This window comes from Sminthopsis crassicaudata, chromosome 6 (genome assembly GCF_048593235.1).
Source record: "Sminthopsis crassicaudata isolate SCR6 chromosome 6, ASM4859323v1, whole genome shotgun sequence".
Classification (NCBI taxonomy): domain Eukaryota; kingdom Metazoa; phylum Chordata; class Mammalia; order Dasyuromorphia; family Dasyuridae; genus Sminthopsis; species Sminthopsis crassicaudata.
In genome coordinates, this window is record NC_133622.1 from 215912965 (window position 1) to 215933997 (window position 21033).

Consider the following 21033-nt stretch of genomic DNA (forward strand, 5'->3'; position numbering starts at 1 on the left):
TAGCTCTTTGGCATATGTAATCACAATAAATATCAAGTCGAAGAAAATAAATGAGACCACGTTTCCTCATTTATAAAAAGAATCAATTTGCCTAAAAGATATACATGAATCATTGTAGATTTAGATCTATTAAAATGAATCTATTTAAATCTGTTCTAAAAGAGAATGACTATTTCCTCTTCTAAATATTATTTTTGACATTTTTCTTTTTAAATTTTGAGTTCTAAATCCTCTCAGTCCCTCCCACCATTCCCTGCTCACTGAGAAGACAAACAAAATAATATCAATTTTATACATGTGGGATCATGCAAAACATACTTGCATATTGGCCTTATCACAAAAAAGTAAAAATAAAACCAAGAAATTAAGAAAAATATACTTCCAGTTTGCACTCAGAATTCATCAGTTCTCCCTCAGGAGATAAAAATGGCAGTTTTTCATTATGAGTTCTTTGGAATTGTTTTGTATCATTGTATTGATTAAAGTAATCAAGTTTTTCACAGCTGAGCATCCTGGGCACGATGATTTCCTAGTTGCCACTTTACTCTGCATATGTTGTATATCCATATGCAACATAAGTCTTGCCATGTTGGTTTGTTTTTTAATTTTTAGTGGTGTTTTGCTTTTGAAACCACCCTCATCATTTCTTATAAGGCAGTGCTACTCTCTCATAATTATCATTACCATATATGGTTTTCAATCATTTTTTAAATTGATGGGCATCCCTTTAACTTCCCATTCTTTTCCACTGACAAAAGAAGTTACTGTGAATTTCTTTTTTGTATATAGAGCTTCTTTTCCTTTAAAAAAAATCTTGTTGATATATAGATCCAGTAATGGTGTTGGGCCTCAAGGGCTATGCACAGTTTAATAGCCCTTTTAGCATAGTTCCAAATTGTTTTCCAGAATGGTTGGATAAATTCACAATTTCACCGCAGTTTATTAATGTACCTATTTATTCTCATCCTATCCAGCATTTGTCATTTCTGATAGATTTGATGTGATACATCAGAGTTGTTTTAAATTGCATTTCTACAATCAATAATTATTTAGAGTATTTTTTTCACATCACTTCAACTGCTTCTGGGTCAAAGGGTACACAATTTTGATAGGCCTTTGGGCATAGTTCCATGTTGCTCTCCAGAATGGTTGCATCAATTCACAACTCCATTAACAATGTATCAGTGTCCCAGCTTTCCCACAGCCCCTCCAACATTCATCATTATCTTTTCCTATCTTCTTAGCCAATCTGAGAGGTTTGTAGTCATAACTCAGAGTTGTCTTAATTTGCATTTGTCTGATCAATAGTGACAGAGTATTTTTTCATTGGACAATAAATGGTTTGAATTTTTTCATCTGAAAATTGTTCACATCTTAACAACTGGAGAATAGTTTGTATTCTTATAAATTTTTTATTTATAATTTTTTTTCACAGTATATATGCATGAGTAATTTTTAAAATAATATTATCCCTTGTATTCATTTTTCCAAATTATCCCCTCCCTCCCTCCACTTCCTCCCCTTGATGACAGGCAATCCCATACATTTTACATGTGTTACAATATAACCTAGATACAATATATGTGTGTAAATACCATTTTCTTGTTGCACATTAATTATTAGCTTCCGAAGGTATAAGTAACCTGGGTAGATAGACAGTAGTGCTAACAGTTTACATTCACTTCCCAGTGTTCCTTCTCTGGGTGTAGTTGTTTCTGTCCATCATTGATCAACTGGAAGTGAGTTGGATCTTCTTTATGTTGAAGATATCCACTTCCATCAGGTATTCTTATAAATTTGACTCCATTCTCTATAATATTTTAGAAATGAGGCCTTTATCAAAAATAAATTGGAAATTAAATAATCCTAAAGAATGAGTGAATGAGACAACAAATCATAGCCACAACTGATAATTTCATCCAAGAGAGTGACAATAATGACAACATGCCAGAATCTATGGGATGCAGCCAAAGCAATTTGTAGGGGAAGTTTTATATCTCTAAATGTTTACTGGCATAAAATAGAGAAAAGTACTGCTGTTACCACTGTCACTGTCTCTCAGGCCCATCACTGTTGCTGCTGCCATATGTGTCATTGGCTAACCTTGACCCCATTATCACAGGCCTTTCCTACTGACCTTCCAAGTTTTCTTAGGCTAGAAAAAACTATCACTCTGGTCTTTTGTTAGTTCTGTCACTTCGGATTTTGATTTGAGGAGCTTAAAGTTACTTGGAGGGGAATGTTAAGAGAGTTCAGGTTGGCAACAGACTGTAATTCATCATTTTGACTTTGCCCTTGAGTATTATTATTTTCTATCCCACTAATAAAAAGAGAATTGGGGGAGGGGCATTCAAAAGAACTTTCTAAGCTACTAAGCAGCCATTCTCTCCTTCCCCCTCCCCCCAGTTAGATTCCACCTGTTCCAAATAATTAGGTACTTTAACAGTGGAAAAATTACTTTGACTTTTTTTTTCAGATGTTGGAAAAGATAGTTATGTAGAAGACTCTGAGCATGGAACTGATGAAGCTCAACTCATCAAAGCCAAGGTCACCATACGAAAACCAGAGACAATGACTAAGGTATGCATAAATGGCAAGTAGGAGTTCCTAATGTTTAAACTAGGACCTGCTGTGTCATCACTTTTCAGTTCTTTCCAAGGTCACTTAAGATCATGAGGGATGATTGGTTTAAAAGTGGAAGATGAATATGGAAAGGGAATTTAAAATCATTCAAGGAGTTGTAAAGGAATGGTTTCTATGGTTGTTCAGTCATTTCAGTTGTGGCTGATTCTTCTTGGGAATGTGTCAGCAAAGATGCTGTAGTTGTTTGCCATTTCCTTTTCCAACTCATTTCACAGATGAGGAAACTGAGGCAAACAGAGTTAAATGACGTTCCCCAGGGACCCAGAGCTAGAAAGTGTCTGAGGCCAGATTTCAACTTCGATTGTCCTGACTCCAGGCCCTGCATTCTATCCACAGCAACTTATGTTTGGGAAAGCAACCTTTTTTCAATTCTTGATTTCAACTTTCATGTCAATAGCTCTTCTCTGCATTGGTTCATAGCATCAAGTACTTGGAGGGATAATTCATATCTTTGTAAAATTCATGTTGCAATCAAGCAAACAAATAGCAATCATTTATTATCTTCTTTGTGTCAAGTATTTTGGTAGGCCATAGAAAAACCAAAGCAAACAGAATACAGTCTCTTCACATGTCAGAGATGATATACAAAGGATCCATGTTGAGGAAAGTTTTGTTCTCTGAGAGCCCTTTCAACTTCTCTAAAATTCAGTGGTACACATTGTGAATCTACAGAGACAGACAACAGTCTAGTTCTTGGTATCATGTCATGTTTGGATATTTATCTGCTGGATTAGTGAGCTCCCTGGCATTTTTTTTAGTTATAGCACTTAGCACAGATCTTGTCCCATAGTAGGCACTTAATAAAAGCTTGTTGATTGACTAAGCCTTTATTTCCCGAGAAATTTATACCCAGAAAGCAAATGAGCAATACTAATAACTTGGTTTCTAATTCTCTGAGCGTCAAAGATCCTGTTTCCATATATAAATGATTCTGCTTTTCATTATTCTCTTTATTGGTTATAGAAGATTTTTGTTAGAAATGCCTTCTTAAGTTTCAAAAGTAGCACTGTCTAAGGTTGTTTCAATATCTTAAACACAGGGAAGTTCAAGGAAATAACTTTTCCCTGATATCTCCTTTTTATTGAGTTTGAGTATGAGGATCAGATCATCAGTTTCAATTTACTTGCCCCCCAAACCTAGCTGGGCAAAATAGTATGCTCTACCACATGGTCTGTCTTTGGGTCTGTTCCTTGGCTAGCTAAGTCAAGTATTTATTGATGACTCAGTATGTGTCTTACATTGCATTTTGCAGAGAAAGATAAATTTTCCCCCTATCCTCAAGACTCTTAATATCTAATTGGCCTTCTCACTTAATGTTTTTTCCCCACTCAAATCCATCTTCTAATTCAGTGTTATCAAACTTTCCATACGTAAGAAACTCTACTGGTATCACATATGAACATAACTTAAGATTGTTTATATCTTTATTTATTTATTTTTGTTTCCAATTTCCATTTTAGTCCAGTTGAGACCGCACTAGGAAGGAAGTTTGACACTTGTATATAGCAAAATCTTTTCTTTAATGTGGAAGTCTAAAAATTTCATTCATTTCCTAGTAAATTTCAATGGTATCCTATCACCTTTTGGACCAAATATACATTCTGAAGTTTGGCATATAAAGTCTTTTGCTACCTGATCCTAAAGTATCACTTTTCAGTCTAATTCAGCACATATATACATCCCATCTTAGACATACTTTGGTCCACAGAAATTTGGTTTACTTATTATTCCTTATAGGTAGTACTATATTTTTCATCTCTGTGGCTTTGCATATAGACTGTCCCTTCTATCTTGAATACATTGCCTCCTCCTCATCTCCATATTTTAAAACTCCTAGTCATGTTCATGAATAAAATTAACTGAAGTCTTCTACATGCAACTTTTCCTGGTCCCACAAACTGGTAGTACCCTCACTCCCCAAATTAATTCATATCAGTGTATCTATATATGTCTGTGTTTTCTCCTCCAATTAAAAGTAATTCCTTTGAGAACCAAAACTAAGTGACTTTTATGTGCTTATGATATTTGACATAGAGCCTAGCAGCACATAGTAGGGATGATTGATTGAGCTTCAATATGAGATGCATAAAGGTCATATGTTGGCTATTAAGTTTCAGAGGTAGAAGATCCTAGCCCATAAGAGATAATCAATAAGTGCTTGACTAATTGATTTCAAAACTTTAACTCACTTAGAGAACAATGTAAAAATAGTAAAGGGATTGAAAATCTTATACTAGACTTAGATGGGACTCAAGTTAAAATCCCATCTCCTGTGCCTAAGACATAGCTTATAACCTTTGTAAGCCTCGTTTCTTCATCTGCAATATGGGGGTGATACCATCATTAGGATTAGGCTGATAGGCAGTGGAGTCCAAGAGTCTTAGACCCAAGCATGGATTCTGATATATTCTGTCTTTGTGAATATGAGTAGGACTTTGCAAGTCATTATGTTGTAATCCTGCCTTTTTAGCAGGCAGGCAGGCAGGCAATAGTGGGAATAAATATTCTATCTCCATCCTCTAGAGCTTGTGGCAAAGAATTGTGCAGTCCTCGCAGGTCAGGTCTACATAGTGTCTCAGCACTAGTTAAAATGCTTGGGGAGATGCAGTGGCCACTGGGCTTCTAAACCTCCTGCCTCTCTGCTATATATCAAGTGATACCCATTTGTCAAGCACACATAAATGTCTGATATTCGAATCTGAGCTGTAAGCTGTGATAAATGGTAGCTATTTTCTGGGTCTATAAATCCAGGCCCATGCTAAAGCCAAATAGATCCCTAAAATCAAGGAGAGATGCTTTATGAGAGGTGGGAGGATGAGAGGCAATGGTAGGAATTGATACTTATTTGGTTTTGACCCTGAATTCCCTCCAACAATACTCAATTCAATAAGACCTGCTGATTTAGAGTTTTACATTTTGTTGGTGACTCAGCTGTCCTTTTAAGAGTATCCTTGATTTTCCTGGACTGTGAGGCAAGGATGCCCCCAGGAAGCAATTCAAGCTGTTCATCCTAACTTAGAATGACTTGAGCCTAGTACTCAGGGAATTGTTGTGACTGGAGGCAGCTATGAGTGTTGCTGTTACTGTTTTTACAAAAGTAATTCCTTCCCTTGCCATCAGTCTGTCAGTAAATATTGGTTCTGGATGGCCAGAATCTGGATGCTTTGAGATCAGGATTAAAAGAGAGAGCAAAAAAAAAAAAAAAAACAAAAAACAAAAAACAAAAAAAAAAAACACTGAGAAGACAGATCTATGTCAGATCTGTCTGGAATCCTTCATGTTGGAACATAAATTATCTCTCATAAGAGGTACAGTGGACAGAGTACTGGACCTGGAGTCAGGAAGACTTCAGTTCAAATTCTGTCTTAGTTAAATACAAGGTTCTTGGTTATGTGCAAGTCAGTCACTATTGACTTGTTTTCTCTGCAAAATGTGTGTAATAATATATCCCCTAGCTCTCAGAATTGTTAGAATCAAATGAGCCAATGCATGTAAAGTGATTGGCGAGCCTTAAGACACCATATAAATGCTAGATAGCATTCCACGATAATGGAAGGTATATTGCATTTGTAGTTAAGTATTTGGGCTTGATTTGTGGTCCTATTATTTACTACCTATATGGATTTTGCAGAAGTTTTCAAAATTAAGTGATCTGGCTGCCATATTGCTCCCTTCCAAGGTCTCAACTCTTGATCAGCAATGAGAATTAGCTTACATATGGGTATACCCAATGCCCAAGTGCCCTAAATGCAATAGTCTGGAGGTTCTTTAAGGTGATAGGGAAACCAAACCATATCATATGAGTCACTAAGCTTAGCCAAGGAAACATAATCATGAAATATATTAAACCATAAGGAGGCGTCTCAGTATCAAGTGGTTAAATTCCGGGCTTGGATTCAGGAAGACTTGAGTTCATATGCCATCTCAGGTACTTACTAGCTGTATAGTCCTGATCTCTTTAAACCTGCAAATACTATATTTGTGACTCTGGATAAGTTATTTAACTCTAAATCATTTTAATCTCTTAATAATACCTTAATGGCACCTACCTCACAGTGTTGTTCTTAGAATCAGATGAGATAACAGATATTTGTTCTTGGCAAATCTAAAAATGTTGTATAAATATTATAAATAATATAACATAGTGAGGTGATTTTGGTCAGTTTCAATGGTCTTGTGATGGGGAGAGCCATCTGCACCCAACAAGAGGACTGTGGGGACTGAGTGTGGATCACAATGTATTCTTTTCACCTTTTTGTTGTTGTTGTTTGCTTACTTTTTGTTTTCTTTCTCCTTTTTTTCTTTTTGATCTTATTTTTCTTGTGCAGCAAGATAATTGTGGAAATATGTATGAAGAATTGCACATTTAACTTATATTGGATTGCTTGCCATCTAGGGGAAAGGGTGGGGGAAAAGGAGGGAGAAAGAAATTTGGAACACAGGGTTTTGTAGAGGTGAATGTTGAAGACTATCTGTGCATATGTTTTGAAAGTAAAAAGTTAAAAAAATAAAATAATAATAATAATAAAAGCACTGTTATTATATATGGAGAGTCATCATATTAAAAGAAAAATGGCAAAAACAGAATTAACTTATTCTCTTTGGTCAAAGAGGGCAGAACCAGTACAGGGATAAGACAGATAATCACCTTTAGAGACACTCATTTATGAAAGAAAAATTTCATATACCCAGAGATCTTTAAGCAGAATCCGCATAGCCACTTATTAGTGACATTGGAATAGAAGAGATTAATTCTTCAGATGGGGCCTTGACTAGATGACTTGAAAAGTCTCTTCCAGCTGTCACATCTTATTATTCCTTATAGCTCTCTGATCACCCAATAGGTGCAATAACATATTTCCCTTGGTTCCCTGTTCTTCTTTAGAAACGATACTCTTTGTGTCCTTGGATGATATCTTTGTTTTCTGGTAAACTCAGTGGTTTTCTCAAAATTTACAGGATGGATACTTGAATGTTTGCTTTCCTGTCATAATTCTTCTCCTCTCATAATCCTGACTGGATGCAGGTGGATTTTCCTTTAGGGAGACTGATTCTACAGTCTGGTGGTTGCCTCTTACAAAGAAAAATTATCTATCTGCCAACCAAGGAATCTTGCCTTATCTGAAACTTGACATCCTAAACTGGATCTTCTGCTTTTCCCCTCTATTGTCTATCTTATTTCTAAAATTTCAGCCAGTTGTATTAATTTATTTTTTTAATTCAGCTGGGTAACACATTAGATGGCGTTCTGGGCCGGGAGTCAGGGAAACTTATCCTTGTGGTAAAAACAATTTTTAAAAATCTCCAAATTTTTTTTTTGTTTTTCTCTTTGCCTTTGAACTTTCCAGTAATTCACCCACCTAGAGATATTATTAGTTTAGTTTAATCATATTTATTGCCAAGTGCTTGCATATAATTGACAAGTGATGCAATTTAATTTACTTTAATAAAGATTAATGAGATGATAAGGCACTTTTTGAAAATGGCCTCCTAGGAGCATAGCAAATCCCCAAGAAGAAATGTCTGACCAACTTGAGGACATCATATAACTCCTAGCAGCACGCTCAGCCATAAATAATGGCATATGGGGTCTGGATCACAGATGTTGCTTTTGAAACAGATTTTGGTATTGAGCATCCCCACCAAAAAAAAAAAAAAAAAAAAAAAAAAAAAAAAAAACTATTAATAACTTGATGTCATGCCCATAGGCATATTTGTAACCAAGTTCATTAAAACAGTTTAATATAAAATTATTTAACTATTTATTAATTTTTCAGGTTATGTGAAAGAACCTATCAATAATTATCCAGACAAACAAATAAGACCCTAGGCTTGATTATTGGAAACATAGAATTCTCTCAGATTACAAAGAATATTTTTTCCTCACATTTCTAAAATGCATAATATATATCTTGGATGGGGACATACCATGAGAGAGGGAGCAGTCATCTGCTTACTAGACTATCTAGCCAATGAAGAGATACAGATTCAAACCCTACCAATCCAACATTCTGTTTGCTAAACTGTGCTGCCTTTTGCTTTCTCATTGGTGTCCCTAACTGGTCACTCTTCACTCTAAATCATACTCTTCCCAAGTTCCCAAGGAATATTCCTAAAGCTGGAAGTCTGATTGTGTCACTGACCTTCTCAATAAATTGAAGTGGCTCCCTATTACCTACAGGATCAAATAAAGTCCTCTGTTAGCCATGTGATGCTTTTTACAATGTGCTCTCCTCCTAACTTTCCATATTTTAACATGGTCTTCTCCATTTACTTTGAAATGCATATACAGTGAGCCAGTGATCACTATTTGCCATCTATGACATCTTCTGAACCCCAAATACTCAACTTCCTCATCCCTGGTTTCCTTAAAGATTCAGTTCAAATCCAATCTTCTGCAAAAAAGTCACTCACTCTACCTGACTGTTCTCTCTCAGATATCTTTCCATCTGTTCTGTATATATCTTATCATATTTAGTTATTTACATGTTGTGCTCCCAAGAAAAATATGACCACATTGAGGGCAGGGACTGTTTTTGGCTTTTCTTTGAATTGTTAGCACAGCACAGTGTCTGGCACACAGCAGAAAGCTAGTGTTGGTGACTGACTGAGTACTGAGCTACCTACAGTGTGAACTAGTTATGTAATCACATTTGGGGTTGTTTTGTTTTGTTTTGTTTTTTTTCTTAAGCAGTTATATAACTTTTTAAAAAAAATACGAAATCCATTCTAGCCCACAAGTCATACAGAAAGAGGTGGCAAGCCAGATTTGACCTGTAATTTGCTAACTCCTGTTCTATATAAACAACATCTTCAAATATTTGAAAGGTTATCAAATGAAAGAGAAAATAGGGTTTTATTGCATGGCCTAGATGGGAAGAGAGGCTGGGAAGGGAACTGTGTGAGCTCATAACCAGAGAGGGATTGCCTTAAAAGGAGATTTATCCAAAGCTAATAAAGACTGGTTGAACCCCTCCATTGAGGACAAACTCCTTCCTACTGATGCAAAGAATCTATTAACTCCTTCATAAATGTTGTTAATGAGCTCTGTCTTTCAAATGCAGGTTGAGTGAGTTGAGTTCTCAAGTCCCTTCCAAAGCTAAAAACCTATTATATGATATTAGATTAGGATGGTTTAACATGATAATGAGCCTTGTTAATAATAGTTGGCATTTATATGGTTCTTAAACTTTGCAATTATCTCTAGAATAAAATATAAACTTTGGTTTATTTTTAAAGCTTTGTACCATTTAGGCCTAACCTCCTTTCCTTGGTCTACTAGACCCAGTATAAAAGGATCCCTATCTCATACCCTGTGTCCCATCCTAAATGACCTACTCTGTTTCTCACTCACGATTCTCTATATTGGTTTCTGTGCCTTTTCACTGTCTGTCTCACATGCCTGGAATATATATTCTTTCCTTCCCTCCACTTCGTGTGTTCTCACTCATCCTTAGCGCACAAATCTGGCAACATCTACAGCTTGAAGCTTTTCCCAATATCCCCCCGACTAGTATTGCCCTCTTTCCCAAACTACCTTGTATTTTTGTACCATATATATTTTATATGTATTTGTTCACCCTTCCTCACCCAACTCCTGCTTTCAAATGCAAGATCCTTGTAAATGAAGATTTGTTTGTTTATTTTTTTTGTACTTGTATAAAGGCCTGAGGGCCTTCCACACTGACTTGATAAATAGGAAGCACTTAAATGTGTGTGATTGTCTCATTTGTTCTTTACAATGATCCCTGTGAAATAGAAATTAGAGAAATTATTATGATGCTTTTATAGATGCTTATAGAAACTGAGGCTCAGAAGTTATTTGATCATCCATGATCATATAACTGTTTATTATCAGGGGCATGATTTGAACCTGTGCTTTTGGATTCCATTTTTTAGATCCTCTCTCTGTTCTGCTTCTAAAATGAAAAGATATCTGAATTGTGCTGTAGTTAGGAAATGAGTTAAAATAAAGATATTATTCTTGAAACTTTGATGACATTTTCAGCTTGTTCATTTAAAAAAAGCCCTAAGTTGGTTTTGTTGGTATCTGAATTTCTCACAGGACATTTAGGAATCCAATCTTAGTAGCTCATGAATTGTTTATCATGCTTGTTTTGCAGATTTGTAAATACGTTCATTCAGAGCAAATATTTGTTACAGTCTCTTAAAGTCCTCATTTTTAATGAGAAACTTATTCTCTGCAGTTTGACAAGAGGCAGTTGTGTGGAAATAACAGGAGGAAAGATGCACACAAAGCCGGACCCTTCCCCAAAACATTTCATTGCTCCATTTGGACCATTGCCAGTCCATCTTGCCACTGGACTCCAGTGCTTCTGAAGGAAAGAATAAGGATGATGACTTTGAACTCTCAAATCCAATTTGTGCCCAAGTCAAGATATCATCCTCATGATGTCTTTGATCTGCTTTGAGAATAAAGGATGAACAACAATCCTTATCCCAAGTTCACTGTAAAAAAGCAAACAAACCCAAGATTGGGAATGTGAAAGCAGCTTCTGGTCAATCTCAAGAAAGCAAATATATCTATCTATCTATCTATCTATCTATCTATCTATCTATCTATCTATCTATCTATATACATCTATATATATATAGATGTATATATATAGATGTATATATCTATATAGATATATATATATTTTCCTCTTTTCTCTTTTTTTCTTCCATTAAAATAAAAAGTATTGATTGGGGCTTTTTTCTTGTTTGTTTTCTTCTCAAAATTTAACTAAAATGCCCTTGTCCTTCAAAGTGCCATAATTATTTCAGTTATTGAGTAAAAGGAAAGAAATGACTCTTAACTTAAACATTATGGTGCTAACACTCACTTCTGTAATTAAGCTTCTTTTTGTTGCTTACCTATATTGACTTTATTAAAACTGCTTTAATTTTATGTATTATTTCCTTTTACCTCTTTTTGTCTTGCTCTGTATTACCTAATATGAGCCTTCCTGTGTTTCCTGAACTTCTTCATATCCAGTATTCCTTCTGGGGTTGTGATATCGAGGAATGATTTCTTTTTTTTTTTTTTTTTAATTTTTTATTTTATTTTATAATTATAACATTTTTTGACAGTACATATGCATGGGTAATTTTTTACAACATTATCCCTTGCACTTATCTATTCAGATTTTTTCCCTTCCTCCCCCAACCCCCTCCCCCAGATGGCAAGCAGTCTTATATATGTTAAATATATTACCGTATATTCTAGATACAATATATGTGTGTAGAACCGAATTTTTTGTTGCACAGGAAGAATTGGATTCAGAAGGTAAAAATAACAGTTTACATTCATTTCCCAGTGTTCCTTTTCTGGATGTAGCTGGTTCTGTCCATCATTAATCAATTGGAATTGGATTAGCTCTTCTCTATGTTGAAGAAATCCACTTCCATCAGCATACATTATTGAGGAATGATTTCTAAGAGAATTGGGCAAATGTTGAAACCCTAGTAATAGTGTTGAATGGCGACATGGTGAGTAGTAAGCTTCTTGTGACTAGGGACTCTGTATGTTGTTGTTACTATTGTTGTCATTGGTTTATACCCTCAGCACCTAATGAATTATGGAGTGGCAGTGGTATGATATAAAATTGTGATTTTTTTTTTAATTTCGGGAATTATTTGTGTTCAAATTCTAAAGATGTAGATTTGTGATTTATGAACCAATCAATAAATTTTACATAGCCTGATATTTGTAACTAGCTATTTTAACAAGTGTAACTAATACTTTGAAAAATTAAGAGACTTAGCAATGATCATGTAGCCAAATATGTCAACAGGCAAATTTGAACCCAGGTTTTCCTGATAACTAAGTTTAGCTCTCTATTCTCCATCCCAGGCTTCCTCTCATCTTGCACATGCTAGATTTGTTGAATATAATGCCATTATCACGGTTGGAATATCCTAGCATTATATAGAATTCAATAATAGAATTAAACTCTCTTGAGGATAGTGAGTTTTTTTAATTCACTGGTAGTACCTAGTCATCCAAGAGAGGCTGAGTGATCACTTGGTGAAGGGATTCATGTTCCAGGTTAAAAGAAATTAAACTTCCATTTTATTTTTCATCTTTGTCACAGATTATCCCCTTCTTAATAATTTATCCATACCAAAATCAATTTTGGTAGTTGTATGGAAGATAGATTGGGAAAGCAAAGAGGGAGACAGGGAGACTAATTTGGAAGTCGATTCAGCAGTCTAGACCAGAGGTGAAAGAGAACTTAGTCTAAAGTGATGATTCAATAGAAAAAAAAAAAAAAAGGTGTTCAAAAATGGCATAACAGTAAAATTAGCAAGAAGTTGAACATGAATAAATGTGTGGGGTGAGGGAAATGAAAGAATCAAGGATGATTGGCCAGATTGAGAAGCTGAGTTAATAGAAGGATCATGATTTTTAAAATAGAAATAGGAAGTTGGTCAAGAAATCAGGAGGAGAAGTAGAAAGCTAATGTGACTAGGTTTCAGTTTCTGAATATTTTTCTGAATATATAATATATTTATGGTCCAGAATGGAAAATCACCATTTATGTATATTCCAGGGCTACAATCCATTCATCAGCACACTAATAAGCATTATAACAGTGGTAATACCTGCTTTCTTCATATTCAAATGGAATTATCAATAATTAGAATTACTCACTGCTGAAATACATATGGGTTTCTATACTTCTTAAATAAAGACTGAACTTGGAATATTGATTCTAGAATAAACAACTTGAAAAAAACTTAGACCAGGAGCATATGTACTATTTAAGTCAAACATTTGCTGACTAGAGTGTTCTAAGACTGAATCCTACAAAGGATGCTGGCATTTCATTAACTGAGTGTCTCTTAAGGAAGCCTTATTTTCCAAACAATTTTATCTTAGCAAGTTATATTGCAAACATCATAAAAATAATGGACTTCCAGTCAAAAGATATGTTTGAATCCCAACTTCCACTCTGATTAACATTGTGACCTTCAATAATAATGATAAGGAGAGCTCACATTTTCATCACCTTTTAAAGGTTTAGTGTTTACAAAGCACCCCCTCCTAGTAACCCTATGAGGAAGGAAAGGGAAGATTTATTATATCCTCTATTGATGAATTAACTGAGTCATTGATGAGTAAATTGACTTTCCCCTGGCTTCACAGTTATGGTCATATTTCAGCCAAAATTCTTATCAGGCTCTTCCCACTCCAAGTAGTGTTTTTCCACCAGACCACAGGGCTTCTGGAGAGATTATATGAAGTCCAGACAGATAAAATGAGTGTCTTACATTGGCCCTCAAAGCTTTAGTGTCCTCAGCTACAAAAATAGGGAGAATAATACCCCACTTTGCAGTTGTAGGAGATATTCCAAAAAACCAAAGAGTACCTTAGAAATGAAAACTATTATTCTGAACATCATTAATGACATTCAAGGCAGTTTTCAATGAGTTCAGTTTGTTACCTTCTACATTGGTGTTCACCCCCGTGTGGTACATTCATTTCCCTAATGGCACAAAGAAACATTTACCTCAGACTTTGGAGTCTTTCTATGTGTCATGGAAGGAGCATCTTTATAGCAGTGTCTCAGAAACCTATCTTCAATTAGCCTATTTAAACACAGTTTGTGGTGTGTCTTCTAAACTGGATGAGCAGATATAGAATGCATTTCTAGTTCTTTATTTTATTGAGTACCAGATTTGCGTAGAGTGTATAGATAAGAAAATGCCCAACCACAGAAACAATTTCTCATGTAGTTCTTTGTGTGTGTGTGTAAAACCATGCTGTTAGAACTCTCATTGGGATATTGGGATCCTCAATATTGTGTTCTTGCTGTTCAGTCATTTTCAGTCATTTGCGATCTCATTTGGGGTTTTCATGGCAAAGATGCTGAAGTGAATTGCCTTTGTCTTCTCCTGCTCATTTTTACAGATGAGGAAACTGAGCAAAAAGGGTTGGCTTTGAAGCCATATTCGGGAAAATAAATCTTCCTGGCTCAGGGCTTGCATTCTGTACACTAAGTCACCTAGATGTTCATATGTAGACATTTAAAATGAGGAACTCAAGTCACGTGGGTGTCAAGAACATAGATAATTGAACACAAAGTAAATATAATACTATAATAAGTAATGTGGAGGAAAATAGAGTCCTAATAACTGGTGGGGTCATGAAACACTTCTTAGGAGTGGGTAGCATCCAATCTGTTTTAAGGAAGACAAAGATCGTAATACTTCAGAGGGAAAATAAGGTGAAAAATAATTGCTTTCCTGGGTCTCACCATTGCATCCAAATGTATTTTAATGAATCAGTCACTCAACACATATTTAAGTGCCTAAAGTATGGCAGACACTCTACTAAGCAATGGTGCTATATAATTGATGTGAATCATGGGGGGAGCAATCTGAATAGATGAGGAATAGAAAGTGAATTCAAGGCAGATTTCAGAGTAATCAGGAGTTCAGGAGAGAATTCATTGTTTTTAAGTTCTTGATTTTCCTTTAAAAAATGACATGGTACTTTTTCTTCTAAGGTCTTAGAGAATTACCTAGAGTAAGTATGTGAAATACCAGCAACACGGGCCACAGGCAGCCCCCAACATTCGAGAGTGCTGCCTAACCAGATTAAAAACTATTGTCTCAGATTTTAATTGTTAAGGTATTTATAAAAAAGAAATACATAAACATGTTGTTTTCTAAAACAATAGGCAGCCCATAGACATCCTTGTGTGTAATTTAATGGCTCCTTTTTGGATTTGAGTTTAACACCACTGGCCTAGAAGTCTACGAGGATAAATCATTTTGCACAATTTTCAGAACAAGGATTCTCACCCCTCTCAAGTTCTATGGCAAGGAAAGATCGCGTTTAATGAATGGAGCTTTTGTGACTGCTAAAGGACCCAGCCCTCTCTGATCTTTAATATAATGTCTATGAAGTGCACTGAGGAAAATTCTCTGTGGACCCAAGAAATGAGAGAAAAGGATTCTTTCTTAGCAGTAATGCAGGAGGACTTTCCTTCCCTCTCTGACTCACAAAGGTAAATTGTTGCCAGAGTGTCCTAGAAACATTCATCCATTACTGGGTGCAGAAGCAGCAGATTAGTCCAAGAGCTGTTCTCTCATCTGCAGGTGAGTTCTTTCAAGTAGTGTCTGTGGCCAACACTCACTGGGAAGATTCATGAATCATTCACATACACGTTATATCCAGCAATAAAAAGCTTGACTGTTGGAAGAGACATTAACAATCACTCCCTCCCTCCTTCCCTCCTTCTCCATCCTTTTCCCCTTCCTCCCCTGTCTGTCTGTCTCTGTTTCTCTCTTTTCTGCTCTCTGTCCCTGTCTCTCTCTGTGTCTCTCTGTCTCTTTCTGTCTGTCTCTGCTTGTTTGTTTTCTCTCTCTGTTTCTCTGTCTCTCTCTTTTTATTGTAATGAGATCTAAAAAAAATGAAACCAGAGCTACTACAGAAATGTTTTTGTATTGTATCGGTATTTTCAACCAGAATCATGATTTCTTCAATGTAGAACACTCCCAGCATAAAAACCTCATTGGTGGCTACACTCAACAATTTATATGTAACAGTTTTAGAGAGAAGATAGACTTCCCCATGGTCACATTGTATGTGCTGGGAATGGGGTATGGATCCAGAACTTTCTAACTCCAATGTTTGCCCTCTTATCTAGTATTTTACCAAAGAATACTTTAGAAATGAAAACTATTATTCTGAACATCATTAATGACATCCAAGACAGTGTTTTAATGTTAATTTCAATCAAGAAATAAATATTTATGAAGCTCTTTCTAGGGGACAGGTGCTAAAAACTGGGGCTACAAAGAGAAAAAAGGCAGATCCTGTCCTCAAGGAGCTTCTCATCTAATGGGAGAAATAATATAAGATAGATAGGATAAATAGGAAATAATTCCTACAAGGAAGGCATTAGAATGAAGAAGGTTTGGGGAAAGCTTACTATACAAGGGTTTTATTCGGGGCTCAAATGAATCGAGACATCAGGGCAAAAATATTATAAACATGAGGACGATCTGAGAAAGTACCCAGATCCAAGAGATAATGTGTTACTACAGAGCAAGTCAGGAGGCTGGATCAAAGAGTATGTGTTGGAGTAGTAAGGGTAGAAAAGGGGTAAGTAAGGGTAGAAAAGTTGGAGAGATTAGATTATAAAAGGCTTTGAATGGCAGACCATTTTGTTTTTGATCTTGAAGGTAAGAGGGAGTCACTAGGATTTATTGAGTGGAGACAGTGATATAATTCAAAATTGTTCCATATGACCTAGAATAAAGAGTTTTCTCACTCAAGGATTCTTACATCAGTGCAATAGCAGATACATATGTCTCAACTGGAAAAAAATTTAGAGTGATTTAAAGATTACAAAGGGCTTTCATTTATGACAATCATATAAGGTAGATAGTAGCAAATCTTAGCAAACTCTCTTAATAAACTGGGCAGAGTGATATGAATAAAGATTTTGGCTTGTTTAAGGTTCCACGCCTCAAAAATATCAGTCAGGATGTCAGTTGAATTCTAGCAAGTATAAGTTCTCCAGGAAAAGGAATGAGATTCTGATTTTTGTTTTGAGGGAGGAATAGTTCACATCTTGCATCTCAGCACCCAGTCCCAAAGACTCATGCTTAGGGAATACCCTGAGAAGAAAGGGAAAGCATTCTGTCATTCATCTAAAGGATATTGCAAAAAAAAAAAAAAGAAAAAGAAAAAAAAAAGGCAGTTGCACTGAACTTTGCCAGTGATATTAATCAGCTTTAAATTCATCCAAAGAGCCAATTTTGCCCAAGACACGTATACAAACGGATTATTTGAGAAATAGTACAGTTATTTTTATTAAATTACTAAAAAAAGAAATAAGGTTTTCAAGAGGAAAGGGTAAGCTATAAATTTTGATTTTGAAAAACAGTCTGTTTCCTTTTTAAACAAAAAAAAATGAAATTCAAAAAATCAGGTGTAATCTTTGAGTATTTTGGATTGGGAAGGTTAAAGATCCTACTACAGAAAATGCAAGACAGCTGTCTTTAGCTCCATGAGACAGATGGGAACTTTTTATTTATTTATTTTTATTTTTTTAACATTCATTTTTTAATTTCAAGTTCCAAATTTTCTCCCTCCTCAAACTCCTTCCCCATCCTTTGAGAAAGCGAGCAAGAGGATACAGATGGTTACTTTTTTAAAATGGATTTGAAAAAAGGATCTTTTATATCATAAAGATTTTTCTTTTAATCATGCATGTGTAATTCATGTTAATCTTAGTGAGGAAATCATTTATTGTTGTTTCTTATTATTATTGATCAATTTCAGTCATATCCTATTATTTGAGAGCTTTTTTGGGATTTTCTTGGCAAAAATATTGGAGCTGTTTGCCATTTCCTTTTTCAGCTCTTTTTACACTTCAGAAAACTGAGGTAAAGAGGGTTAAATGACTTTATGAGGGTCACAGATCTAGTAAGAGTCTTTCTGATTCTAGACCTGACACTCTATTCACTATGCTACCTAGCTACCCTTAGAAAATCTAAAGTAGGTAACTAAAGTCTAGGCGATCATGAATTAGGGAGCCACATGTAAAATTTATAAGAATGGATCATGAACAAGCTCCAGATAATGTTCACCCTCCTCCCTTTTTCCCTCTTTAACATAATAGGTCTTTTGAACCTATTGGCATGAACTAATTGTCCCATTATACTTCCCCTTTCCCTTTTTTCCACTAAAGACCTTTTCCCACCCCTTAATGTTTTTTTCTTTGACGCCATCACATCAAAGTTCATTCACAACTATATCTTCAGTCCATATGATCTTTTCTCTCTGCCCCAGTGTCAGATACAGTTCTCAAGAGTTACAGATATTGTTTTCCTATCTAGGGATGTAAACAGTTTAACCTTTAAATATATATTTTCCCCTGTTTTACCTTTCTTTGTTCTCTTAAATCCTGTCATTAAAGTTTTCGTTTAGTTCTGTTTTTTTTTTTTTTCCAATAGAAATGATTGAAAGTCTCTTATTTCATTGAAGCTCCATTGTCTCCCCAGAAAGATGATGGTAAATCTCACTGGGTAGTTAATTTTTGGTTGTAACCCAAGGTCCTTTGCTGCTATTCCAGGCCCTCTGATCCTTTATTATAGAAGATGCCATGTCCTGGATAATCGTGACTCTTGCTCCTTAATATTTGAATTGTTTTTGTCTGGCAGATTGCAGTATTTTTTTTCTTTGAGGTTATAGTTTGTAGTTTCACAACAATGTTCCTTGGAGTTTTCTTGTGGGTGATCCCAAATCCCCAGTGATCTGAAGGTGATTGATGAATTATTTCAATGAGTATTTCCCCATCTGTTTCTAGAATATTGGGGCAGTTTTCTTTAATGACCTCTTGTAGAATGCTATCTGGGCTCTTATTTTTGGTCATAGCCTTTCTGTAGGTCAATAATTTTTAAACTCTCTATTCTGGATTTTTTTTCCAGATCAGCTGGAGATATTTCCCATTTTCTTCCGTTTTTTTTATTCTTTTTAGTTTGCTTGACTGATTCTTGCTGTTTCACAGAGTCATCAACTTCCATTTGCCCTTTTAATGTATGATTTTCTTCACATATCTCTTTTCTATTTGGTTTATTCTACTGTTTAAGTTGTTTTCTTCATTTTTTTCCTTTTTTCCCCAAACTGTTGACTCTTTCTTTCATATTTATCTCTTTTTTCTTCTACCTCTCTTATTTGCCTTTTAAAGTCTATTTTGAGAATTTCCAAGAAGTCTCTTTGGGCTTGAAACCAATTTATTTCATGCTTTGAGATTTCTTCTGTGGACATTCTGCCCTCATCTCAGTTTGTGTTTTGATCTTCCCTGTCACCATAATAGCTTTCTATGGTGGTTTCTTTTCCGTTACTTGCTCATTTTTCTTCCCTTTTCTTTTGGTGTTTCTTCTTTTTTTTACTTTTAAGATGGAGCTCTGTTTATGGGAATAAAAGGGACATTCTCTCAAACTTCCTATGCAGCTCCCTTAGCTTTGAGCACAAGGATCCCTTGTGTTTACAGGGGGAGCTTTGCCAGCACTGTTCAGGAAACAGCATGATTTCCCAGATTTTGCCTTCTGAGCTAGGATACAAGTTGCCCCCTTGCTGGGCTCTTCTCCTGAACCAGGGCTAAGAGTCTTAGTTGCTGATTTGCTATGATTAGCACTCTCTCACGGGCTTTACCAGAGTTTGATTGACTTGGGCTGAGCATGTTTTTCACCTCAGTGAGAATGACCTTTCTTAAAGTTTTTCCAATTTATCTTGAGCTGGAGAAAGGTTTCTTTCCATCATACTCTGTTCAGATGCTTGATTTCATGTGGTTTTCCAGGAGAACTAAGAACTTGAGCAGCTTCCTGATTTTATGCTGCCATCTTGGCTCCACCCTCAGAACACAGAGCTGAATCTTAACTAAGGCAAAGTAAAATAATCAGAAGAAAAGTGAATATTCTAGGCATAGATGGATGCCAGCCAGTTGAAATACACAGATATGGAAAATAATGTTATCTGTTAGAAATAACAAGAAGAGTGATGTTCCTAGATCATAGGGACACTTAGAGACAGGATGGAGCTTCAGGTACCATGAGACTAATGTGTTTTATTTCATAAGCTGACACTGCCATATTACCAATAAATGAGAATATAAGAGAAAGAAAGAAAAGTGGAGGGAGGGAGGGTAGAATTATTAAATACTTATAATGTGCCAGGAGAACAGAAAAATGGAGAAAAGTTTAAAGTTTCTTTGGAAATTTAAAAAACAACAACAAAGAAATGGAAAAATACCTGCTGCTATTTTGTGACTTGGAGTTCACAGTCTCTACTGGATCAGAGTTTGAAACTTTTATGTTATTCTAAAGGACAGTTCTATATCTGTGCTTAAAAGACTTTCAAGATATAGGTTTATTTAATCCTCACAGCAATCCTCTGAGATGTAGGAGGTAATTAATAATAGCTGAGGAAATAATCTGAGTATATAATTTATTAGCAAAACAGGCATAAAATACAGGTCTTGCCAATCATTCCAAAGACCCAGATTAGAAAATGACATAGATATGTGTGTGTTAAAAATTAACAGGATACGAGCTTGGTTACAAAATTGGGTAATCTGTTTTTTTAATTGGAGGAAAGATTCGAGAGTTTTTGGATTTTGGAGGAGGAAGAGTGAGTTTCAGTCAAGTTAAAAGAGGGATGAACAAGTTTCTGGATATTTCTTTTCCTCAAATTAAAAGATACTGATTAATTGAATCCACTTGCATTTAAGAAACAATAATAAATGGCATATATCATCTATTTTCTCATAGATGATTTGCAGAAAAACCAGAAGATACAGTATAATACATGTGGTAGTACAAGATGAAATCAATATTCATAATAGGAACTTATTGATTCTCTTGATT

General features: G+C 35.4%; 1 protein-coding gene across 6 annotated transcripts in view; it reads left to right on the forward strand.

Moving 5' to 3' along the window:
• Nucleotides 1-21033, forward strand: part of ANO3 (anoctamin 3) — a 555530-nt gene that overhangs the window by 347000 nt on the left and 187497 nt on the right. For all 6 annotated transcript variants that reach the window (XM_074275261.1, XM_074275262.1, XM_074275266.1 and 3 more), the window contains one exon: nt 2477-2580. In XM_074275261.1, coding sequence (XP_074131362.1) covers nt 2477-2580 — 104 coding nt within the window. The remainder of the gene's footprint in view (nt 1-2476; nt 2581-21033) is intronic.